The following is a 26,764-nucleotide window of genomic DNA, read 5'->3' on the forward strand; positions in this document are numbered from 1 at the left end:
ATGTTTAGGTGACAAGAAAAGTGATTTTCTCTTCATTAGATAGTTGAGTCACTAAAACCAACTTGCAGATGAAATATCCTTTAATAAGTTTTTTAGAACATTAAATTACCCAAACTCTACATGTGTTACATGCAAAGTTTTCGTATACAGTGGTTTTGGAGCATGAACTTAACGCAAGATCAATTCTCTCACTTGTTCATCTCTGGTTCTATCACTAGGTCGCCTCTACCTTGCCCAGAGCACAAAGGTGCTGCGGATGCTGGAGGAAAGGCTGAAGGAGGAGGACAAGGATGCCATCACCCGGGAGAACGTGCTGGGGGCCTTGCAGAAGTTCAGCCTCAGGTGCTGACCGTGCAGCAGGTTATGGTGGCTCCTGTGAAACCAGAGTGGAGTTTTTAAGCCACTATTTTGCACTTATTTGGTCCCTGTGACAATCCAACAGGCAGATGATATTTTTCAGTGAATACTTAGAAGAGGTTGGGTAACTTTCCAAAATGGAGCCAGAAAGCGTATCTCTAATCCACAAAACAAAAAATCCACAAAATCTTGCTCTTGGCTGCTGCGAGTGGAGGTGGACATTCTTAAAGCACCATTGTATTCTCCTAAGAACATTATCTTGGGCTGACCAGGTGCTAGACACCAGATTGTGTCTCAAGTCATGTGCCAGTTTTAGAGATAAGCACATGAATAAAACCCACTAGAGCCTCAGCCTGCAAGTTGTTCACAGCTCTTGAGGGAGACGTGCTCATAGACGCGCAGGCACGGCCAGTGGGGTAGGTGGTTCTGTGGAGGTCCGGGTGGAGCCTCCTGGATCCTCGACCATATATCTCAGCCACCTGCCCTGTAGTCTCAGTCTGGACCCAGTCATGACTTGGAACTGTTCCACCTTAGACATCTAAAAATCAGACACCTCTTCTCAAACCAGATCTGATGTCCTCCCAGAGCTTTACATCAGTGATTTTTCTGTTTACAGAGCTGTACAACTATCACCACATCTAATTTTAGAACATTTCCATCACCACTTAAAGGAACTTCATATCTACTTACAGTCGCTTTTTATCCTTACCCCTTGCTCTGGGTGGATTTACCTGTACTGTCAATTTCCTGTAGAATTACCTGTACTGCTGTGTTCTTTTGTGACTGGCTTCTTTCTCTTGGTGTAATGCTTCTGTGGTTCACACACGTAGCATGTATCAGTACTTTGTCCTTTGTGTGGCTGAGTAACATTCCATTATATGTTTAGACCACATTTCATTATCACTTCATCAGTTGATAGACATCTCAGTTGTTTGCACTTTGTGGCCATTGTGTGGAAGCTGCTATGAACATTTATGTACGAGTCTTTGTGTGGACATATGTTTTCTTCTCTGCTGGGCAGGTATCTAGGAGTGGAATTGCTGGGTTATATGCTAATTCTTCCAGCATCTGTATTCCATCATAACCACCTCACTTTCTTTTTGACTATTAAGAATTTTAGTACCATGAGTCCTTGACTTTTTCTGTCAGTCCTGCTGTGAACACACTTTCTTCCTATCAGGTGTGGTTAACATTTGACTGACTCTCACTAATAACCTAAAGCCTGAAAAGAGACATATTCTAAGTGTTTTTGTTTAGTGGGGGAAAGCTGTAGGTATATAGTTCCTACTATGTGCCAGGTCCCTACTGATGAAAATGTCTTGTTCTAACTATATGAATTGAAAATCCAGATATCCAGATAATATCTAGAATTATCACCTCCTTCTTTTTTTTAATTTTAGTTTTATTTTTTGTGGGGAGGGGTGATTAGGTTTGTTTATTTATTTAATGGAGGTGCTGGGGATTGAACCTAGGACCTTGTGCATCTACCACTGAGCTATACTCTCCCCCCTACTTCCTTCTTATTTCTATTTATAAAGATAATTTAGCTTGATGTTGACTGTACTTGGAAAAATTTTAGAAATACAATAACTGTAGTTAAGTAACAGATAAGATATGATGAAGAAATATTTCTGCCTAGTAATGCAGGTATTTACTGCCAATTTTTTCTTTTTTTCTAATGGTAATTTAAGGTTTTCTGTTCTGGAAATGTGCCTAATGTTTTTGCAGTCTTCCAGGGCCTCTATGATGAATGTAGAAAGTAGCTAGTCTTACTAGACAAGTGTAATCTTCATTGTATTCTGATAAATTGCTCTGAGTGGGTGGGTGTAGTGTTTAGGAAGAGCATGAACAGATACTGCCCCAGGTGGAAGTTTTACCATCACCTGTTAAGCAAGAGATGCACAATGGTGGTTCCACTGTGGTGCTTGGATTTTCAAATAATTCAGATGATTTCTCATGCTGATATGATTCTTTGTCTCATCAGTTCTTAAGGCTGACATGATGACATTCACCATAACACATTATGATGAGGCATTGGATTTTGTAAGATTTTACACCTGGACTTTGGGTGGAAAAATAATCCCATGTAGATTGTATTACCCAGGTTATTAAACTACCCTCAGTCTATCGAGATCTGAATCAAAATGGTATTTAGCCGACTTCATGCTCTTCTTTTTCATATTTCTTCATTTTTACATAGCTCAAGGTGCCTATATAGATTAGACTTAAGATAAAATTCTGTTTGTTAATGAACTATTTCTATGACTCTGTTTCCTGGGTTAAGGAGACCAAAAGCTATCAATAAATATATTAAATATTTGAAGTAATACTCTGCTAATTCTAAATGTTGAAAAGGAAACATTCAAAATAGGAAGTCTCCCTACTGCCTTATTTTTTTTAAACCCTTAATAATATCCTGGAAAAGTAAAGAGTTCATTGTTGTTGTTTCAGTTGTGTAGTCTGTATTCCTTAGAGTCTGTAGCTTCTGTGAAGTGTCTTTTCTGATATGCACTCACGTTACCATGTACTCTTACATAAACGGATTCTTGCCAGCTTTAATTACCTGTAGGCCGTTTCATCCTAGGCGCGCGCTGCAGACAGCGATGATTCAAGATGGCCTCATCTTCTGGCTGATTGACATCCTGAAGGAGCCTGACTGCCTGTCTGACTACACGCTGGAGTACTCGGTTGCTCTGCTCATGAACCTCTGCCTCCGGAGCGCAGGTCTCCAGCCTCCGGCCCCGCCCCCGGCTCTGGATCATCCACGAGCCTGATGTGGTTTGCCTTTAGCTTCTCTCATAGAAAACTCAAAACAGAAAAGAGTGTGAAGCATGTCCAACTCGGTATAAAGCCAAAATGCCATTCTGGCCTTGGAAAGAATATTTTAGATTTATTCAGTACCTACATTAAGAGGAAATTGAATTAGTTTATGTTTTTCTTTATCTTCATGGTATTATTCAAAGGTAGGAATTTAAGAACTAAGATTCATTTTATCTGAAGACAGAGAAGTACGTTCCCGAGATTCTACAGGACTAAGCTGCAGGCAGAGCAACGATATTGAACAAGGCCCCCTGCTCTTAGCCACGGTCTTCCCCGCTCCAGCCCCTGAAGATGGGGGCCCTCATGTGACACCTCAGGTCATTTACGTTCTTGATCAGTAAAGACAGTGATTTTAGCTTTTCTACAGATTCCATCCCACTTTAATGACCTGTTACTCGGGATGGAAGAAGCTTCATTAGAAGAGGTGTCACGTCCAGCCTACGATTTTCCTAGTCTGAGCTGCCCCCATGTTGGGAGAAGAAGGTCCCCTGGATAGATAGCTCGGGGGTGTTTCCCAGAAGCTTCTTCACCTTCGGGCGCTCTGCAATCTGAACCACTGAACTGTGTGTTGTTGGCTGAGTGAGTGACGTTTTCAGTCTCCTCTTTTAAAAAATAGCCTGTGCAAATATCCAAGCTTTAAAACACTCACCAGATTGTAATCAGTTTTTTAAAAATTATCCTTAGTTTATTTGCAGTGATTGTTATAATGATGTTTGGAATTACTGAAATACCTGTAGGATTTTTATGGGACGGTTTGTGTCTCAGGAGGTAGAACGGGCTCTATTGTGTATCATGCTTCTCTGTGCTCGGCCTGAGTGATGGTAACCGCCACCACTTACTGAGCACTTGGAGTGTGTCAGCCTGTACTGAGTTACTCAGTTCTGCATTGCCCTTTGACGTGGACATTCAGAATCCCTAAGGGACCTCAGAGGAAGAAACCGGGGCCCAGACTGGTTCAGTGACTCCCCCAAGGTCCCACAGCTCATAAGCAGAGGAGCCAAGATTTGTATTCACGTCTGCCTGAGTTGAAACTGTGCCACTGAGTTTAGACACATCCTGTTTTGTTTTGTGGTTTTTTTCTTAAAGGGAAGAACATGTGTGCCAAGGTGGCGGGCCTCGTGCTGAAAGTTCTTTCGGATCTGCTGGGCCATGAAAACCACGAGGTACTCAGCGCTGCTGGCCCCGGGCTCGGGGGAGGGCTGGCTGGGGTCCTTGCAGCACTCGCCCTTCTCCAGGGACTTGCATAAGCTGCTTGAACTTTTATAATTTTTAAATTCTGGAACTCAGAGCAGGAGGCTTTTCCCAGCGCCTGGTTTCTGAGCACACTGCCACGGCCAGCCCGTGCAGCTTCCTCTTGGGCTTTGTTTTTCCCTCCTTGTCTCCCCCTGCTTCCCCCTGCCCCCACGTTGACGCCTCTGTTGGGTTTAATGTATGTCTGTGGACATATATGTAGCTCAAAAAAGTATTAATCTTGTGAGTGTATTGAATTTGTATAAATAGTATTGCCTTCGAAATCTCATTCTTAGTATTTTCACTGTGTTTCTAGGACCTGTCTGTGTTGCTTTATATACATCTAGTTCTTTAACTCTCACTATTGCACAACAGCCCCGTGTTTGCAGCCTTCTCATTTTATTCAGGGTGTCCCCTTTCTTGCCTCCCACTCTTGGCTGCCACGCACTTGCCCCACGCGGGCCTGTGCCCCAGCTTCCCTGGGGCACACTCGTCCCTGCGGGCTCACCCCGTTTGTCTGGGTCAGAGTCCTGCCAGATTGTCCACAGAATGGTCATACTAGCTTCTGCTCTCACCCATGTCCTCCCTGACACTAGTGTGATTTTCCAGCCGATGGGCTGCAAGCCCTTTTTAAGTAAAGTCAAGGTCTGGATAAACTAATAAAACTAATAAACAATATGATTACTCTCTCGCTCGCTTTCTGCAAATGCCTTTGCAGAAATCATGGCATCGCTTTGCCCCTGAAGCCAAAACCTCCACAAAGGTCTGCCTTCTTTAGCCAGATCAGGTGCAGGGCTGTCTCGGCAGGATGGGACTGAGTACTACTGGGTCAGAGTGAAGTCTGTGGTTTCCCCGAGTCTGTTCCAGGAGTTCCTATTCTGGTCATTTCTTTCACATTTCCCCACCCATCTCAGCTGAGTGCCCGGGCTGCTTTAGCAAGTGGAGTTTTGGTGGTGGTTACAGCGCTGGCCATGACTTTGACATGTCAAAATCAGCAAGCTCTGAACTACTTCTAGGCCTGAATGACCTCTGCTCTCCATTCTGTCCAAGTCAGGCAGTTGACGCCAGTGGGAAGTATATTCTGTCATCTGTTAGTAAAGGTTGGTTTCAAGTGTTGGAACCATATGTCAGCTCTGAAAACTGAATAGACCAAAGAATTCAGATCTTGTCATTAACTCTTGCCAATGCATTTGCTTTGAGAATGAGCTGGAAAATCGACCTGGATGTGTTTTAGAGCCTAGAAACGTGTTTGCTGCACAAATAAATGTTACACACACTTATCCTTATGAGACAGTCATTATCTTGAAGAATAAATGCCAGAAGCCATAAAAGACACACATTGTTGATTATATAAATATTAAAATTTTTTATATGGAAAAAGATGCTACAATCAAAGTCAAAAGACTTTTTGAGAAAAATTTTTGCATCACATATGGCAAAAGTTTAATATCCCTAATATATGAGGAGCTCCTATACATTGATAACTAAGAGTCAACCAGAAAAAAAGCCATCAGGAGCAAAGGATAAATGGACAGTTTACAGAATAGTAAGTCTTGATGGCCTAAAAACATGAAAAGGTGTTCAGTTTCGCTAGCAGTCAGGGAAATAAAAATAAAACCAAATATGGGATGCTTTCTCTCACCCATAAGATTAACAAAAATAGAGAGTAGGAATAAAGCCCAGTGCTGGAAAAGGGCTACGGGAAATGCTCCCCGCCCCCTGTGGTGGGGAGAGTGTAGCGCACAGTCTGCTCAGCAGGGAGGGCTCACTTATCAAGCACCTGCTGCCTTCCATGTCCTGTCTGACCTGATGTTGGGGTTATCCGTGTGAGTAACACATGGGTCCTGTCCTTGAAGGGCTCATAATAGGGGAGACATAAGTATACATTAAAAAATAGACTGAATCTGGCATAGACGTGGAATGGTGTACAGGAAGCAGAGTAGCCTGTCTGGGGTTCAGGAAAGGCTCCCTCTGAGATATGTCTGAGCTAAGTTTTCCAGATAGACATACATGGGACGAGTGTTCTCAGCAAGGTGAGGGCTGGAACCAGGCCAGGGCATGTCACAGCATGGTGTGTGTGTGGGCAAGTCATGTGGAGTGTGTGCCGTGTGAACTTCATGTGGCAGGAAGGGAGGAGCAGAGGGAGATGATATATAGAGATGATATAGAGACCCCTGAAGGGCCCTGTGTGCTATAGTAGGGAGTTAGGACTTTCCAGGTAGGTTCTATGGAAGGTTTCATGCTATAGAATCTTGGCAAGGATATGATGGTTGGATTAAAGAGTGAACATCAAAAGCAGAAAGACCCTTTTGTGAATTTGGCGTAGTGGCATGTACGATGATGTCATGGACAATCATTTCTGAATAAGGACAGTAGCAGTGCATATGGAGAAGAAGGGTTCCATCAACCCTTCTCCAGTGGCTTCAAGACTCAACATTTCAGAGTAAAAAGAGAGAGAAATCAGTGATGACTTCAAAGTTTCCAGCCCAAGTGATCAGGATGACATTAATTAAGCAATGAAATTCAGCAGGAGTGAGCTTTGTGTGGGAAAGATGAACTCTGTTTGGAATCCTTAGTTGCAGCTGTTGCCCTGGGACTTGCCAGTGGAGATGTCTGTCATTTGAAAACGTGCATCCTGGCTCTCGGGAGAGCTGTGAAGATGGTAGTGCTCACCCTCCTCAGCCAGGCTGTTCTCAAGGGTGGTGACTGATAATTGAGTTGTAACAGTATTATAGAACCTGCAAATGACTGTTTTTTTCTCCCCTTAAAGATTCAGCCGTATGTGAATGGAGCCCTGTACAGCATCCTTTCTATTCCATCCATCCGTGAGGAAGCAAGAGCAATGGTAAGAAAATGTTTGAGAAGTCGCTCCGCTCCTGTCAGTGCCGTGGATCAGAGGCTATTAAAGCAAAGAGTTTCTGACGGGGCTCCATTGGGAAGGCTTCGGATAGTTAACGAACTCCCTGAAATTGAATCTCAAATACATATTTGCAGTTTTCTTAGAGAGTTTGTAGTTTTTATCAGATTCTCAAGGGATCCCAGCCTAAATGATTAAGACCCGCAGTGTCAGAAAGTTCCTAGCAGGCTTATTTTTTGGAAAGTTGTAGATGTTTTTTAAAATATGACTCATTTAAAAATTTTTGTTTGTATGTATCTGTGTGTGTGTTTTAATGGAGGTGCTGGGGATTGAACACAGGACCTTGTGCATGCTAAGCGTGTGCTCTACCACTGAGCTATTACTCTCCTCCCACCCAAATTTGACTCATTTTAATTTGGGGCTTTGTGAATACTTATGGATTCCATAGTAGAAGAAGCTTAACAGGCAAATGATGAAATGGAGAAAATCATCACTCAGATTCACCTCCAGGATTTCTGGAGGAATTGTGGCATGAGACCTGGTGCAATCAAAACACTCCTCTAATCTGCAGACATCCTGAGAGCAACCAGATGGAACAGAAACACTGGTGAAGATGATAAAACTGTCTGCTACTTGATTTGGTTGGAAAATAGTGAATCGGATATTTAATGTTTATATTAGTGCTTATATTAGAAGCATAAAACAAACCTCAGGTGATTATCATCTTCTTTTGAGATGACAGATGTTTTCTAGATCTAATCAAAACCACTAGAGTTTTGTCCTTTTTCCTTATGACATACGAAAGCAGGTTAATAGTGTGCGTGTTAAGTGCTTGTGATAAAGGATTAAACATATTTCCACTGTCAAAACACAGGCTAAGTTCAGTTTGAGATCAACGAAACATGGCCTCCCCCTTGACTTTCCTTACTTAGAAGAATTGCTGTATCTTCTAATGGGTCATCTAAAATTATATCAGCAGTTATGCCAGAGACAAAAACTTATTTAAGAACCATTCTGTGTGGTCACAGTAAACAGTGAAACTTAATTGCCTACTGGTGTTAAAGAAAAAAATCTGCTTTTTCAATGCAGAGTGGGGGGAAATAAACTTAATTAAATTCTGCATTATGGTCATTCAGGTGAAAGAGATGAATTGTCAACCAAAGCAGAGAACAAGGAAGAAAACATGTAGGTTGAAGAAAAAGAAAGAACGGAGGTGACATGGAGTCAAAAGGTGTAAAAGGCAGGCATCCGGCATGGAGCAGGCAGGAGGGAAGGGTAGTAAAGGGCAGGGGCCAGGTGAGGCAGAGAGGCTCGCTGGTGTCAGGCATGAGAGGGCACAGCCCTTCAAGATCATCCAGGCCAGAGAGAAAAGGTAGAAGAAAGGGACAGCCTCAGAGACCAGCATGACAGTATCCAGGGCTGACACTTAAATAATTGGAGCCTCAGGAGGAGAGGGGTGAGAGGTAATGGGACAGAAAAGGGGTTGAATAAATAATGATAAGAAACATAAACATAATAGTAAGTTATCTGGGAAGTCCTCAGATGTTTGGAAATTAAACAGCACAACTGTATTAGTCTTCTATTGCTGCATAACAAATTATCCCAAAGCTTAGAGGCTTAAAAAAAATTACCACTTCACAGATTCTGTGGGACTGAAATTCAAGAGCAGATTGGCTGCATGGTCCTGGCTGAGTCTCCTGGCAGGTGTTAGTGATGACTTCAGCCAGTGTAGCTGAGGCAGGAAGATCTGCCTCCAAGGTCTCTGCTGGCTATTGCCTGGGGACCTCTCTTCCTTGCACATGGGCCTCTCCATAGGGCTTCTCCCTGAGTGGGTGACCCCAGAGAGACACAAAGTGAGCAGCCATGGTCTCCTTTATGACCTAATCTCAGAAGTGATTACACAGACCAGCGCTGGAGCAGGGTGGAGGGGACCGCTCCAGAGCATGAATTCCAGGGGTGGGTCAGAGGAGGCATCTTGGAGGCTGGCTGCCACATGCTTCTGAATCGCCTCTGGATCCGGTGAGTCATGAGGGAAATTAGGGCTATTTATCTTTTGACGTATGTTACAAGTATCTCCCACAATTTTTTGTTTGTCTTTTAGTTACAGGGTTTTAGTCATATGGCAGCTTTGATGACAGTCATATTGTTAATATCTTCCTTTATAGTTTCTGACATAAATTTCTAGACAGCCTCTGAATGACTGACTTTAAAAAAGAGAACTTGGACCACTTAGATAAGGGTGTATGTAGCATAAGCTTCCCTCTAGCATTTTAACAGGGGTCAAAGTAAGCAAATGCGGGAAGCTTTTGGACACATCACCTCAGCAGTTGCCTGTTTATTTATAAGAGAGGCCTCTAAAGGGAAGTTATGGCTTCAACAGAGTTTTTCTAAACCCCTGAGATTTCCCCTCATTCTTGTCCTTGAGGAGGTTTTCAGATTAATAAAGGGTGTTACATTCCTTTTGCACATACGGGGAGGCAGACAGTGAGGAAAACGTCATGCGCCGTCTCATCGCCCCGACATCTGCCCACACGCGATGCCGGGGAGGTGGTGGCCGAGCTGATGTTTAGACCATGCCGGTATTTGCCACGTGTGTTGGCACAATCCTTTTGGAAAGAAGTTTGGCAATATATATGAAAAGTTATGGAAACCTCTATATTTTGGATTCATTCATTTTCCTCAAGTTATTGATGCAGAGAAAAAACTCTGCATGAAGATGCTCATTTCAGCATTTTTATGATAGAAAACAGAACATAAATACCTGGTAATAGAGGGATTGCTAATAAGAGTATGGTGCTTTTGCTCACAATATTAATAGCTATTGAAGATGATAATTAGGAAAAGCAATGTGAGACAGTATGGAAAATTTTATTGTATGAGGAATAAAAGCAGAATATGACATTATAAGAAGTCTGTTTTTGCAACTATGTAAAACATTTGTGTGCTTGTGGCAAATGACAAAGAATGCATAAAATTATATCAGTACCAAATGCTATTATGGTGGTCTTAAAATAAAACCAAAAAAAATAAAAGGAATAAAAGATAAATGAGCACCCTGAGGCTGATTTGAACTTTAAAAGACCGCCAAGGTCTGGGCTAGAGGGCAGATGAGACAAAGAGGGCTGCCCTGATGCCCACTCAAGGCCTCCTGCACCAGGGCTGGGGTAACTGTCGGCCATGGAGCTCTTCCCTGGGACCTAAACCCCAGCCAGACATTGCACCCTGGGCTGGAGCAGACCAGATGCTCTGTCAGTTGTGGAGGCTCCCGGAGTCTCTGGGAGAGACAAACAGCCAGGAGGAATGCCCACACACTCCATGGGGCTGCTCCAGTGATACCCCCACTGCACCTTGCACTGTGGTCCCAGGCCCGTGCTCATGCCCTGATGCCAGAAACTGCCCTGCTGTCCCCAAAGGACTGGGTGCCACCACTACCCAACTTTCACAAAGCTGTGTGTCCCTCATGTGCCTGATCCTTCACATCGCCCACTTCTAAATCAGTCTCACATGGGTACATTTGATTGGCAGGACCTAAGTCCTCTGCCTGCACCCTGGCACAAGGGAGGCTGGAAATGCTAACGTTCTGACTGTTCCCTTGGGACACAAACGTATCGTAAAAAAGCTGTTTTAAAGGTGTTCGTCAGCTACAAATATAGCAGCTGCCCATTACAGTTGGTAAGCCCATTTGCTGTATTCTGTGGCATCCGTTGTGTGTGGGCTTTTCAGAATGAGTGTGGAAATCTTAGTGAGAGGATCATAAACTGATTTTTAGAAAACAGTTTGGCAATATATACAATAATCCTCAAAATATTAATGTTCTTGGCTCAGTAATTCTATTTCTGGGGCTCCATACAAAACACGAACAAAGATTCATGTATCCACAATTTCATTACAACATTACTGGTCATAGTGGAAAACAGGAAACACCCTAAGTGTCCAACAGTAGGGGGATGATGATTAAGTCAGAACAGGGGCGAAGGGTGGAATGGTTAAGAGCGGGAGCTGCCGAGCCAAAGGCTGTGTTTGAATCTCGCCTCTGCCACTTCCTAGTGTATCATTGTATGTCCTCGGGCTTTATGACTCACTCTCTCAGAAGGTAAAATGGGTGTTGTAGAACCAAACCTCGTAAGATTATTGTGAGAATTAAAGGAGCTAATATATAAAAAAAAAAGCAGCCTTGAAAAATGTTACTGCTGTAATTTTATTATTATAGCTATTAAAATTGTGCTTATAAAGATTTTATTGACACATGAAAATGATCATAAAATTTAGTTGAAAAATAATAGTCAGTATTATATTATCAATATTATCCAGTTATGTAAAACAGTGCCCATAAAAGGTAGGACATACCTTAAAATGTTCACAATTATTATCTCTGAGTGTAGGAGCTTGTGAGTAATTTTTATTATTTTCTTTTATATAGTTGACAAGTTTTCTACAGAGAACCTGTATAGCTTCCATAACTAAAGGAAAGTATTTATATGCACCTGAAATATACGTTTATATTTCTTTTTTTTTTTAAACTCTTTTTATTTATTGTTGAGGGGGAGGTAATTAGGTTTATTTGTTCACTTATTTCTTCTTAATGGTGATGCTGGGGATTGAACCGAGGACCTTGCGCTTGCTAGGCATGCACTCTACCACTGCTCTATACCCTCCCCCCATTTATATTTCTAAAGGGAAAATTTCTCTTGGTGACCTTTAGGATGTAGGTTTGGACTCTGCGGGCTGGAATGGAATAGAACGCAGTAGAGAGCTGGCCTGCTGAGCACGGGAGAGGCGAGTTAGGAACCACCTGGACTGTGCAGTGTTCCATGCACGTCATAGGCTCTGACGGGTGCTTTATCTCATGTCACCTCCCAGAGGCCCCCTGAGCAGTTACTAGGGTTGTGCCCACTTTGCTGCTGATGAAATGAGGTTTAGAGGTTAAATCCCTTGCCTGGGGCCACGTGCCAGTGACCAGCCCGCCTTGGCAATTCGGCTCCAGAGCTTTCCACGCCTGGGCTGCAGTGTCGCCCCAGACTCGGGACTGGATACACCCCCAAACCTTTACCTAGTGAGGAGTCTGGACGTGACCAATCGTTTTCTTTCCTTAGACACTATAATACAGGGGGAGGGCACACCTCAGTGGTGTGTGGTAGAGTGCATGTTTAGCATGCTCAGGGTCCTGGGTTCAATCCCCAGCACCTCCTCTTAAAAAAACATCAATAAATCTAATTACTTCCCCTGCCTGAAAATAAAATAAACACTGAAAAAACACTATAATATAAATACATTCTTCTGTATGGCTGTCTTTAGGATAATGTCGAATTGCAGCTGGCTGGCAGGAGCGTGAGTTCCTCGTTCCTCCATTTTTTACACATTTTCATGCTTTCCTTTTCACACATCTGAGACACAAGTACCTGTGCTTATCCTTTTTATCTACCTTGGCATTTTTATTTGGCCCAGATTATCTGAAATGATGTGTTACTGCCTTCATGACAAAAGATTATTATTTTTATAATTTATTATTCCTATAATTTACAGTTTTGTTTAGTAAAAATTATATATATGTTTAAAATAAGTGAAATTTCTCACTGGGGAATTTTCATTTTGTTTTTGTTTGTTTATTTGTTTTTGCTGCTTTTTTTTGTTGCATTTTACAATGTTGTGTCAAATTCCAGTGTAGAGCACAATTTTTCAGTTATACATGACATACATATATTCATTGCCACATTTTTTTTTCACTGTGAGCTACCACAAGATCTTGTATATATTTTCCTGTGCTGTACAGTATAATCTTGTTTATCTATTCTGCGTATGCCTGTCAGTATCTACAAATTTTGAAATCCCAATCTGTCCCTTCCCACCTCCCGCCCCCTTGGCAACCACAGGTTTGTATTCTATGTCTATGAGTCTGTTTCTGTTTTGTATTTATGTCCTTTTTTTCTTTTTTTGGATTCCACATATGAGCGATCTCATATGGTATTTCTCTTTCTGGCTTACTTCACTTAGAATGACATTCTCCAGGGACATCCATGTTGCTGCAAATGGCATTATGCTGTCATTTTTATGGCTGTATAGTATTCTATTGTATAAATATACCACATCTTCTTTATCCAGTCATCTGTTGATGGACATCTAGGCTGTTTCCATGTCTTGGCTATTGTAAATAGTGCTGCTATGAACATTGGGGTGCAGGTGTCATTTTGAAGTAGGGTTCCTTCTGGATATATGCCCAGGAGTGGGATGACTGGGCCATATGGTAAGTCTATTCCTAGTCTTTTGAGGAATCTCCATACTGTTTTCCACAGTGACTGCACCAACCTGCATTCCCACCAGCAGTGTAGGAGGGTTCCCTTTTCTCCACAGCCTCTCCAGCATTTGTCATTTGTGGACTTTTGAATGATGGCCATTCTGACTGGTGTGAGGTGATACCTTATCATAGTTTTGATTTGCATTTCTCTGATAATTAGTAATATTGTTTTGCTGCTTTTTTTAAACTTTTTTTTTTAATGGAGGTATTGGGGAATTGAACCCAGGACCTTGTGCATGTTAAGCAGTTAAGCATGCACTCTGTCACTGAGCTATACCCTCCCCCCTCACTGGGAAATTTTCTATTAAAAAAGCTTCCCCCAATAATACTTCTAATTACAGAGAAGGAATTTGTGATTTTTTTTCCCAAGTAACAACTGAGCTAGAGATAGAGGAAAGAGCAAATGAGAATTAAAAGATCTTTCAGTATATGAGCAGTTAATCATTTGCAAAAGTAACCTCTGAAGGGAAATATAGAGGAGAGCCTGAAGGAATCATCTGTCCCACTCCATGGGTGGGAACATTAGACGCTGACACTGGGAAGCCGGTTGTGCTGATCCTGACCTTCGGCATTTTGGGGTTAATCACACTGCTGGTACTTGATAATGTTCTTCCTTCTCTGGCCCTTATTTTGGGTCGAGATGGAGAACAGGGAAGAGGTCTCAGACATAAAATGGGGCAGAGAGACATAAAATTCAGCTCTCCTGACAATGAAGGGCCTGTCTCTTTGGTGGGACAAGCCCCGGTGTGTCTGATTGGTCCCACAGGAGCCCTTGGCACTGCTGCACGGCCTCTGAAACGCTCTTCTCTTGACTTAAGGCCTATCCAGAGTGTTTTCCTTCCAGACCAACTCTGTGGGCTTATCAGTCTCTGCCCTGCCTCCCCTGTTACATGTCATTCTCTTAAGTTTCTGTCCTAACCCTCTTCTCTTCTCACTCTGGTCACCGGGAATGTTGTTTATTCCCTCGCTTCAGCTACCAGATCTCTCTTCTGAGCCACAGATCCCTGCCGGACGCAGCAGGCACAGTCTCAACCGTTTATTGAGACTCTACTGTGTGCCAGTTGTTGGCCTAGATGCTTTTTTTTAGGTATAATTTATGAACGGTGAAACGCACAGGCCTTACATATATAGTTCATTGCATTTTGAAAAATATATACATCTACATAACCAACACCCAGTTATATCTTTTAAAAATCTGATGGTACAGGGAACATTCAGTATCTTGTAATAACCTATAACGAAAAAGAATACATAAGTATAACTGAATCACTATGCTGTACACCGGAAACTAACACAACATTGTGAATCAACTATACCTCAATTAAAAAAGAAAACCTCATGTTAACTTGAGTTGCCATCCTTATTCTATAGTTGAGGAAACAGGCTGGGAGGAGTGAAGTAATTTGACCAAGGTGGCACAGCTGGTTTATGGGGAGGCTAGAATTACACTCCAGGCTTGACCTTTGCAGAGGGTAATGCTCTGCTGTAGATGACTGAAACTCACCATGTTCAAAACCGCACTTGGCACTTTTTCTTTGGTTCAGTCAAAGCTATTGATTCCAAACTGGCCTTATGCCTAAAAAGGGCACTTCCTGGCAGTTGTAACTGAAAAGTCCAGCCATGAGCTTCAGGTACAACCTAATCAGAATTCTCATGTCACTTGATCCATTTCCCTCCCCGCACCTCTGGACTCTGCTTCCTGTGCTTTAGGTTCAATATTAGATACACTTTTTCCTTTTGGTGGCAAGAAGGCCTCATTAGCTCCAGCCATACATTCCAGTCCCACAAGGACAGAGGAAGGAGGGAAACGGACACTTACCTCTACATGTCTGATGTCAGCGTTTTGTAGTAAAGTAAATAATACACAATATAGTGACTTTATTTTGATAGGAGAAGAATGATGGCTGTTTAAGAAAAGGCTCTATTTGTTCATTTACTTCTCTAAACATATGGTTTCACTTTTCAAAAACCACTTTTAGCCCTAAAATCCATAACACAGTGTATAAATACAGGGAAAACACAGGAAAGAAACCACTTCCCAAAACAATGTATTGCCAAAACTAAAGGGAACACTTACGCAGTAAAGTTTTACAGCAGTTTTTTTTTTTAAATAAATGTTTTATAGTTGGGTCAGGTAGTCAACCAAGAAGAAAATAATTTCACTGTGAATTGTAAAAATAACAACAAAAAATGTTTAGAAACTGAGCAGAGGAATTGTTATTGTGCATATCCCTTCTTCCTGGAAAAAAATAAAGGGTTGGTTTTGTTTTGTTTTATTTTTGATTACATGAAACTATCCCATTGAAAAGGAATTTTCCCCCTCAAAACGGAAATGTTAACTCTTACTCTCTCCAATCCTTCCAGGGAATGGAAGACATCCTTCGCTGCTTCATCAAAGAAGGCAATGCTGAAATGATCCGCCAGATTGAATTTATCATCAAGCAGCTCAATTCAGGTCTGTTTAAGAGTCTGTTTAAAAATCTATGATCTGTCTTTTGAATCTTTCACATGTGCCAGAAAGATACATGGGCTTTCTTAGAGGGGCTTGTCATTTCTTGGCATTCATTCAAGAGGCCTTGAGGGAGGTGGGGAGACCCTAATGAACAAAAGTTCAAGCAGGCAGTGAAGGTCACATTGTCCCAAGATCAGTCCCTCATCACACTTTAGGCTTATAGTCAACTAAAAGAATTCAAAAGCAATTACAGAAACCCTTCTCTAACCGGAAGTTCTCTTTATCTCCTAATCATTTCCCCCACCTTGTTTGGGTGGCTGCCCCAGGGTCCTAGGGTCAGATAACGAAAACAGATCCCAGCCTTTCCAGCACCACTGTAGAAAGTGCCGTCGCCCTCCCACATTCATTCATTCACTCCAGAAATCAGCAGCATGGGAGGATGTGATCCTCTTTCCTCCATTACCATGACAACCCACATACCTTAATAAGCAGGAGAGGAAGGTGAAGGAAGCCTTGGATGGGACTAGGATGGTGGGGAAGCTATTAGCTGTTTCTCTGGACTCCTGACACCTTGATACTGACTCGTACAAGGCACCTGGCATTGCCAGCATCCAGACCAAGGTTGTCACTTTTGTCCTCCTACATGCCCTCCCCCGACACTCAGCATCCACATCACTGAAAGTCCAAGTGCACAGATCTTGTTCAGCACACAAGTGAAGGTTAAGAATGGATCTCCTGATCTCTAATCCCAAGGTGGCAGCAAAAGGGAGATGCCAGCAGCCCTTCATGGGAAGAAGCCTGCAGGTGGCTCTTCCAGCTCACAGTTCACAGCCTGGGCTTCACACGGCAGTCACCCGGGGACACCTGAAAATCCCCAAGGCAGCACCCTATGCCAGTTAAATCAGAATCTCTGCAGGAACTCCAGGTGCGATAATGTTTAAAGCTCCCAGGTGATTCCAGTGTGCAGCTGAGCTGGCCCGTCCTTGCCGTGGATGGACACAGAGCTTGGGAGGCAGGAGGATGCAGAGGGCTCCCCATCAACAGGGGGCGGCAGGGCGAGCAGCCCTGAGGCTGAGACCTTGGCTACCTTCAGGCTGGGGGCCCGTTTCCGTTTGAACATCCTCTCCTTTGGATTTTATGGAGCAAGTGTAATTTATTCCAGATTCAGATCGACAAGGAATAGAACTTTATTTTCTGCAGCTGACTTTATTTTCGTTTCTGACTTTGCACTCCCATTCTGCTGGGTGGACATAATAAAAAAAAATAATAATAAAATGAAATAAAACCTTAGTCCTGGCCGAGTCGCTCCCTAACCTTCCCTGGGGAGGCCACAGTTGGGGAAGGCAGGGGAATGCTGGGAAAAGTCGTTGCCTATCTGCTCTGTGGTCACTAGCTACGCTGAGACCTCCCTCCCAGGCCAGGGCTTCTCTGCAGCAGCCGGGTCAGGGTTGGGCTGGGAACCTTCTTCCAAACTGACTTTGTTTCAGTCTGTCGGGACACACTCACTTCCATTTCCTTGTCAGTCTTTCCTCCTCCCAGGCAGCCAAGAAGCATGGTGCCTTGCCTCTCTGGCCAAAAATCATCACTTTCTCCTGTTTAAAGCCAGCCCTGGGACCAGCATGCTAAAGAATGTGAGGAGGAGGGGTCAGTTTACATTTCTGTGAGGGATGTGCTTTGTCAGGAAGTTATCACTGACAGACCTAACGCGTAACCTTGAGTATTCAGGAAAGGCTGGGCACCCACCTGCTTCGCTCAGTAAGTTCCAGTTTAAATGCGGTGCCTGATGTGGTTCTTTTTTGTCTCAAGCACGGATGTTATTCTGCTTCCATAAGACAGTGGCAGGACCCCAGAGATGATTACCCGGGAGTCTGATACTTTGAAACAAAATCAGAAAGTCATTGAAGGTTTGGCTGGAGGACCAGACATCCTCGCACAGATACCTTAGGCTACATCATCAGCATCAAGTCAGATGAGTCTGCAAGCATCGTGGTGAAGCCTAGAGGAGGGGGAGCTGGAGGTTTCCCTCCAGCCGAGTCTTCACCCCTGAGCGGAAATTAGTAGCAGAGTGTGAGTTATTAGTCATTTACTAGTTTAAGGTATGTGACATGGCATTGCCACAGTTTTGTTTTTTTTTTGAGTATTGACTTTCCTGTGTTATTTTAGTGAAGATGAAAATATGTATGCGTTTTCATACATTCAAGCCCATCTCAGTCCTCTAGCACTCCTTTTCTAATAGCACTTTAAGGTCCTCAAGTACAAAAATTCCTGTGTGTTTTAGGACCCTTACCCCGCAGGTGGGGAAGGATGGCTCTGGTGAACCCTAAGGGGAGCTCTGGTGTGCTGATACGACACGTGGAGGTGAGCAGCCGGCAGCAGCAGGGAGGTTTGTCCATAAGTCCGGCACCCAGCGAGGGGGTCCAGCAGATACCAGCTGGTCACCAAAGAGAGGACAGGGAGACCTGACAGGTCACTGGGCGGGAGCAAGGCAGAGCCAGCTTCACCAGTGGGCTCTCAGGAGAGGTCATGCCAGTGCTCGGTCCTGTTACTGTGTTGAGGGCTGCAATCCAGGGAGCAGGGCTGATGTCCCTGTCATGTCAGAGAGGAGGAGCTGAGGCTTACAAGGTCCTTGAGTTCACAGGACTGGATTGTTCTGGAGATAGAATGAGTCTGAGCCCACAGGCTCAGGGGAGGGGAGTGTGGCTGGACTGGCCTCATGAAATATCTAATGTTTTTTTAAAAGGCATTTTCATATTTGAAGAAGAAAGATTCATAATTGATAAATATAGCAGCATCCCCGTTTTGAAAGCCACTTACTGAAGGTGGAAAGGAGTGGTGCTGTTTGGGGCCAGTAGGAAGAGAAGTTAGGTAGTTAAGCTTCAGCCCAAGTGCAGAATGACACAGCATCCTCCCGTCTGCAGGGCAGCTTTCTTGACTAAGCAGCATCGCAAGACAACAGCACAGCACATGACAGGCATGTGAGCCTGGTTAGCACCCTGCTGGCCTCGGTCCAGCCAAGTCACTTTCCCTTCAGAATGAGGGCTGCGTCCAGGACAACCGGAGTCCTAGTTTCTGCGGATTCCCTTCTAGGAAATGGTTTTGGGGTTTGGTGACATCTGGGTGAATCTGCCGCCTTCCTGAGTGTGCTGGGCAAGCTCTTCAGAAATAGCCTTCAGTTCCTTCTTTCTTCCCACTTCCTGTTTGACTTCCTTTCCTCTTCTCTCAGGCTGTCTTTACTTTCATGTCATCTGTTCAAGAAATGAGTGCCAATAAGGAAGATGCAGAGGGGTGGAGGGGTGAGCATCAGGTTAGGAGCTCTGTCCCCGGCTCGCAGTCTAATACAGAGAGTGAGAAGGATACCAGACAGGTCAGCCCTTCAGTCGTTAGTAAACATTAACCACCCCAGGGTGGTGAGCACTGTGAGAGTTCTAGACGAAATGCCACGTGTGTTCAGAAGGGAAGGAGGTGATCGCTCAGGGAGGGGTCAGGGAAGGCTTCATGGAGGAGAAAGTAACCAGCTTCTGTGTAGTGCCTGCTGTGCACCTGGGCCCGGGCCAGGGGTTTAGTTCCGGTGTGTTATAAAATCCCCCAACAAGCCTAGGAAGTAGGAGGTCTGATACCCATTTTACAGACGAAGAAACAGGCTTATTCTTCCTCTGACTCCATTGTGCTACTAATTTATTCCTCCTTTGTAAATTCTTTTAAGCTCTTGCAGGAATCCTACCTGCCATGACCACTACCTCTAGCCCCTTTGGAGAAACCATGGGATTTAGAAATAGATTCCGTTTGAATCTCAGCTCTCACTTACTGGGTGTATAACCATAAAAAGTCCTTTATCCTCTGTGCCTCCATTTGATGTATGCTATAAAATGGGGATAAAAGTCAATAAAATCTTAGTGTGGATTAAGTGAAATAATACATGTGACGCTATCTAGCACGATGCTAGCAATGATCCTAGCTTACTTTCTTCCCCTAAATTACCCTCAAATTATATGTTGGCTTTTAATTTTTTTTCATGCTACTGATGTGTTCTGATGAAAATGGAGAGATTTAAATTTTCTTAAGATGATACCAAGCTATGGCGTGGTAGGATATAACTCCAGGAAGTGTGACTGGATATAACTGGACTCTCACCAAGGTGTTTACACATCTCTACAGCAGCCGACGGATTTTGTTGACCAAGGCTCCCAAAGGTGATCACAGTTATTCATTGATTTTTTTCTTTATAGAAGAGCTCGTGGATGGTGTTCTTGAATCTGATGATGATGAAGACGAAGATGATGAAGTAAGTTGGAGGCTCTTGATACCCCATAGAAAACTTGGGCCAACTATTCTGAGTCTGTTTCTTGCCTTGAAAAGTTAGTCTAGAAACAGAGATTTCAATCCCTGCTGCATTTCTTCTCATAATTCTGTGGGTCGGTTGGAGCTCAGCTGCTTGATTTTCTGCTGGTCTCTCTTGGGATGTCATGCAGCTGTTCTCCGTGTCCAAGCTGGCATCACATCCTGCACAGCCCCTCTGCACGTGGCCTCTGACCACTCGGTGGTCTTGCCTGGACTTCCTTATTGGTTGGGGGCTGGGCTCCAAGGGGAAAGAAGTGAAAGCTTCCAGTCCTCGTCTGGGCTGGGCAGTCTCGGAATGTCACTTCTGCTGCGTTCTGCTCAGGGGCTCATCACGACCAACCCAGACTGGGGGAAGGCACTCAGACCCCACCAACTCGGGGGTTCAGGGTGGGTGGACTTGGGGGTGGCCGTGTCTGAAGACTATCCCCTGCACCAGTGTTCCTATCCACAGGGAAGACAGGTAGAGGCTTACACCCTTCAGAGCGAAAAACTCATGCTGAAGACCTGTCATCTTTCAACCTCTGATCAAGCCAAGTGCAGAGTGTGGCACCTCCGTGCTGGCTGCAGCCAACCCACCCAAAGTGCAGGAGATAGTCTTCAGACACGGCCACCCCCAAGTCCTCCCGCCCTGAACCCCCGAGTTGGTGGGGTCTGAGTGCCTTCCCCCAGTCTGGGTTGGTCGTGATGAGCCCCTGAGCAGAATGCAGCAGAAGTGACATTCCAAGACTGCCCAGCCCAGACGAGGACTGGAAGCTTTCACTTCTCTCCCCTTGGAGGCTCATGGTGAGACTTTCTAAGGTGAGAGTCCAGGGCTTGGTTCAGAGCTAGGAGAGCCAACCGCTTTACCCCATTATTTGCATTCTTTCGATATGGGTTTCCTCAGCTGTGAAAAACCTGTTTACCTGGTTTTTTAGAGTGTGGAGGTTCAGAAGTAGTGTGAGCGAGTCTTGTGAAATGGTATAGAGAATGGTGACTAGTGGACTGCAGATGGATTATCACACAACAGGCTTTTTCATGGTTTTTCCTTCAGACCTGAAAAGACCGTGCGTGTTGTCTCCTCTCATTTCTGTGCTAACAAGTGGTTCGCAGTCCTTGTATTTTGTGAGGAGCATTTATTCCTGAAGTGAATGCTGGAAGATGTATTGTTATTTGGAGTTGTGGTCTATCAGTTTAAGAAGTGTGTAAAAGCCAGATGTTTGTTCACTGATGATGTCCTTTGGGGGACAGTTCACATCAGTGCCCTCCATCAGAGAGGATGGCCGAGCAAAGATCTGTGAGTGGCTGTCTCTCCGCAGGCAGCCGCCCGCCTGCCGTTTTCTTCATGGCCTGTAGGTGGCAGCAGCGGTGTCCCTGCTCACTGCCATGAAGGCCGAGCACAGTTCTGGACCTCAGACGAGCATCCTGGCCAGCACCTTCTCCAGGCCCCTTCCTTTACAAAGGTCCATCCAGAGAGGGGAGGAGGCCAGCCCTGTTCACACAGAGTCGATGGCAGCAAAATCTGGTTTAGAACAGGGATCAGCAGACTGTTTCTACAAAGAGGAAGCCAGTAAATATTTTAGGCTTTGCAGGCCACATAGTCTGTTCTATCTGCTCGGATCCACTGTTGTAACACAAAGGAGTTGTGGACAAGATATAAATGGATGAATGTGGCTGTGTTCCCATAAAACTTTTTTGTGGACATTAAAGTTTGAATTTTATATGATTTTTATGTGTCATTAAATATTTTTCAAATATTTAAAATTTAACAATGTGAAAGTCAGTCTTAGCTTGCTGGCCTTACAGAAACAGGCACCTTGGCTTGTCGTTTGCCAACCCCGGAGAGAAGCCAGCTCCCTGACTCACTCAGTCTTCTCAGGACTGTAAAAAGACACCACCTGTGTGCCTAGCCCTTCAATACTGTTTTATATTATATTTTGAGTTAATATCTTAATTATTTAATTCCAGTAACTTTTTGTCAAAGAAAAGCTCCCCTCAAGATCTGTCTTACCACCTTCCTGGGTCATCCTTTGGGGTTGTTTTGTTTTCTTGTATTGCTATTAACCCTTTTGTATTGCAAGGGAAAGGTCATTTGGTTCAACCCTTCTGTTAATGGTGGAAATTCAGCTTTGGACATTTCCCTGTGGAAGCAGTTCTAGTCAACTGTAAATGAAGGAATATAGAGATCTTTTAATTGTCTGGACTTCTTGCTACTCTGTGCAGATTTTTATTTTAAGACGGTAGTGTTTGAAAATATTTGTTGTAATAGTTAGAATTTTCAGAAGATTCTTGAAAGGGTTTAGTTGGAAAATTATAAGGAAAGGATCTGTCATTTGGGGCCAACACTTGACTCTGTGATGAGTTCAGGTCAGCAGTTTCTGGACTTTCCATCCCTCCGGACCCTGTGGAAGACGAGCAAGGAGGACCTGGGGCAGATAAGCACATGTGTTTCACTCAGCTTCCCCAAGGCGAGGTGTACTTTTAAAATGGGAGTGGTGTGGGGGAGAGAGTGAGAGATTCTTAGACTAAAGGGAAATTTCCAAAAATAATTTGAGCAAATCACCCTGTTGTTGGAATGTGGCTGTCACCTCCCAAGGTGGCAACTTTGAAGGAGGTAGCAAAATTATTTAAACCCAAAACACAGATAATGAAGGCACTGTTTTCAGTTCGCTGCTTAGTGCCTCTGAAGGTAAAAAGCTCCAGGAGAGGCCAGAGGCCAGGGTTGATTATGGCTGCTTTGTGTCCATTGAGCTGAAATCTGTACACTTGCCCCTTCAGCCACTGGTCCTGCTTCACTGGAAACTCTCAAGGACCCCCAGATGCAAAATCTGATTTTTCTCTCTAATTTCTAAAAATGTAATGACTCGTCCTGATGTATTAACACTTATTTAGTTATGTCTGAATATGCATACATTTATATACCAAAATAAAAAAATGTTAAGGTAGAGTTAATTTTTTTCTGACTTATAGACTGTCTAGGATATAATGTCAGACAGAAAAAGGAAATTGCACAGTAATGACCTGATTTCAGAAAAAATAACTTATACACACACCTCCTTATGATTTATATAGGTGCTTATGCGTAGCGGAAAGGTGTAGAAAGTTACACCCTCTTTGCTGACACTGGAAACTCCTTGGGTAGGGGCTGGCGGGGAGGAAGTGGGTAAGAGGGGAAGAGAGAGCTTGATCAGTGGGGCGGAGAGCTGCAGACTCACCACATGGGGTGAGCAGGGAGAAGGCACGCTGGATCTAGTGGACAGAGGTCAATTGCTAAGCGTTTTGGAAGGCTAATGGGGCAAACACTAAACTGAGTAGTTGAGGAGCAGGTGGGAAGTGAGAGAAGGGGGCTAGTAAGTATATACCACTCTTCTCACAGATTTGGCCATGAGCAGAGGAAGTGAGTTGATGGTGGCTACATAGGGCATTTTTGTTTTGTTTTAATTTGGTAGACACCTAAGCATGTTAAAATGCTGATGGGAAGGATCCAGTTGAGAGGAATAGGTTGAACGTTCAAAGCAGGAGGAGTGAGAGAGGATGGCATCAGAAGGACAGGTGTTTTCATGGTTTTCTAAATGGCTTCTTAGACTCTCTTGGCTCAGTAAACCTCCAGGATAATAAAACCATCATCAGATAAGCTTAAACTGTACACACAAGAGAATGGACAGATGACAGCTACAACTTAAGCATTCAAACGCATCTCACCTAGTGCTTTGAAGCACTATTATCTTATCTAATACAATTTATTTTTACATTAAACGTATGCAATATGTTCCCAAAGGGCCAGTGGTAAATTACAAGGAGACTTGGTTCCAGTGCTATCACCACAAGTGGCTCACTTTTTTTTATTACAGTTTGAGGTGGGTTCCTTGTGTCTCGCTTGTAAATGGCTTTGTAAGTGGAGATGAAAGGCTGGTCTGTGCTGTTCCAGAAGATTGATTTTAAGACAAATATTCTCCTCTCTTAACAAAATAAATTTAAAAGCCAGGTTAGATCAGCCATGGACATTTACTTGCTGGTTGCCATGAAAGTGACAATCATGTGCTCAGCAGTTTCTTTCTCTACAGGCTTCTCAAATCTAAGAGCCATTCATTCACTTATTCAACAAATATTTGAAGGCCTTAAAATAACATTATTGTAGGAAATAATGGGGAAGGGATCAAAAAAAATTGAAAAGAATATCTATGGTTTAAAATGCCTCCAAGAGTTTAAAGTCTAGATTAGGGGAGATAATAACAGCCCTGATAATAGCTTATATGGCATCACGACGTGCCCAGCACTGTTCTAGTCACCTTACATGTGCTATTCACTCATTTACTCCTCGCAGCAACCCTGTGATAGGTAATTTTACTGTTCCCATTTCACAGATGGGGAAACAGAGAAAATATTTCACTTGCTAAGTTTACACAGCTAACAAGTAAGTGATGGAGCTAGGAATCAAAGCCAGGTGGTCTGACTTGACTGTCCAACACTGTTAACCACTACATGATTTTGTCTCTTGTGAGACATCTAAAAACATATATAAACAGGGAATAATAAAAAAATAAATATGTGCTCAGAGGTCCATGAATCTGATAGAAACAGGAAGTGCTGCAGAAATTCCAAGTACTCAGAGGAGACTGGAAGGTGGCTCTCTCGAGGACTTTGCCTAGCTGAGGGTGAAAATGAGTGGAATGGATTGATGAAGAGAAGGAAGTGGTCAGGAAAGCAGAAGAGGCATCTTCTAGGGGAGACTGAATAAGCTGTGTCCTTTGCCTCTCCCCTGACCCACATCAACCTCCCAAGAAGCCCGTATTAACAACCTAGGATGTGTGTACACTTTCATACTTTTCTTATAAGAAACATACACAAAGTACACACAAATATGTACACATATCCATGTATGTTTTTGTCAATATTTATTTTACAAAATGAGATAACAAAGGTATAGATACAAATACACAGTATTGCCTTTTTTCCTCAGTGTTGCCTTTTTTCCCTTGTTAATATTTTCCGGAAATCCCTTTCTAAGTCAGCCAGCGTAGCAAATTGATTCTAGTTGATGTTGTGAATGTGTGGTTTCCAGATTTTTGTCACTTCAAACACTGCCACAGTAAACTTTGTAAATATATCCCTAGTTAGTGGTGCTTTTATTTAATAGGGCTTTTGTTGCTGGGTTGAAGTGTATGTGTGTTTTAATTGTAATAGATTTTTCCAGGTTGCTTTTTAGAAAGCCTGTAGCAATTCAGATTTCACCAGCAGAACAGGAGACTTTCCCTCCATCTCCACTAGAATAGATGCTGTTACTCTTCTTTTTTTTGCCCGTCTAACGGTGGTAAAGTGCTGTCTCCCTGTATGTTAATTCTGCGTCTCCATTGAGTAGTGAGTATGAGTATGTGTATTTGATTGGATATTTGGATTTGCTGTGCTGTAATTTCCCATTCACAGCCTTTCTCCTTTTTTTAAATTGTGTTTATCTTTCCACATCAGTTGATATGAATCTCTATATTACAGATATTGACCCTTTTTCACCCTTTTTGCAAATATTTTAAAAATATATCTCTTACTTATTGACTTATTTTAATAATATCTTTTGTCATAAGTCTTTTTTAAAAATTTAAGATAAATATATTGGCTTTTCTTTCTTTTATAACCTCTGAGTTTTCTGCCCTGATTGAGGTTTTCCTTAACCCTAAATTTCATATATAATCTAGATTTTCTTTGTAAAATGATTATAAATCAATAAATAAAATTTAAAAAATCTAGATTTTCCTCTAAGATTTTTTTTCATTTAAAATTTAATTATTAAATATTTTATACATAGAAAAAAATATATACACAATGTTCATGTAGGTTTGAAGTGACCGTTCTCAATTTTTTGGTCTCAGGATATTTTTATTCTTAAAAATTATTGAAGATTCCAAAGAGCTTTTGTCTGTGTATTTTGGCTATGAATGTTTGCTAAATGAGAGTTTAAAACAGAAAAAAATATATTTATTAATTAATTTTAAAATGGCAGTAATAAACCCATTATGTGGCAATTTAATTTTTTTAAAGAATTACTTTCTAAAACAACAACAAAAAAGTATCAAGAACAGTAGCATTGTATTTTATGTTTACAACTCTCTTTGTCTCAATTAGAAAATAGTCAGATTATCAAATCCACCTCTGGGTTCTGTCTGTTGGAATATGTTGCTTTGACTGAAAGATATGAAGAAAATCTGGCCTCATACATTTATGTAGTTGAAAGAGCTAGAATATTTTAATAGGCTTTTGGGGTAGAAAATGTTATTCTTTGATACTGCTACAAAACTGGACAAGTGATAGTTTATTAAATGTTAGTTGCAATGTGGAATCATTAACTTTATCAACAAATCTTTTTCATACTGTTAATTAAAATCTATTTCTTGATTTTGCATATTGTTTACTTTCTGATCGTTCATTGCTAGTGTGTAGAAATACAGCT

General features: G+C 42.8%; 1 protein-coding gene across 3 annotated transcripts in view; it reads left to right on the forward strand.

Annotated features, from left to right (window-relative positions):
- The window catches only part of ARMC9 (armadillo repeat containing 9), a 142,128-nt gene that overhangs the window by 54,514 nt on the left and 60,850 nt on the right, over positions 1 to 26,764 (forward strand). For all 3 annotated transcript variants that reach the window (XM_031452384.2, XM_064485258.1, XM_031452387.2), the window contains exons 14-19: positions 219 to 342; positions 2,942 to 3,081; positions 4,264 to 4,340; positions 7,178 to 7,252; positions 15,921 to 16,011; positions 20,235 to 20,290. In XM_031452384.2, the coding sequence (XP_031308244.1) occupies positions 219 to 342; positions 2,942 to 3,081; positions 4,264 to 4,340; positions 7,178 to 7,252; positions 15,921 to 16,011; positions 20,235 to 20,290 (563 nt within the window). The remainder of the gene's footprint in view (positions 1 to 218; positions 343 to 2,941; positions 3,082 to 4,263; positions 4,341 to 7,177; positions 7,253 to 15,920; positions 16,012 to 20,234; positions 20,291 to 26,764) is intronic.

Source organism: Camelus dromedarius, chromosome 4 (assembly GCF_036321535.1).
Source record: "Camelus dromedarius isolate mCamDro1 chromosome 4, mCamDro1.pat, whole genome shotgun sequence".
Lineage (NCBI taxonomy): Eukaryota > Metazoa > Chordata > Mammalia > Artiodactyla > Camelidae > Camelus > Camelus dromedarius.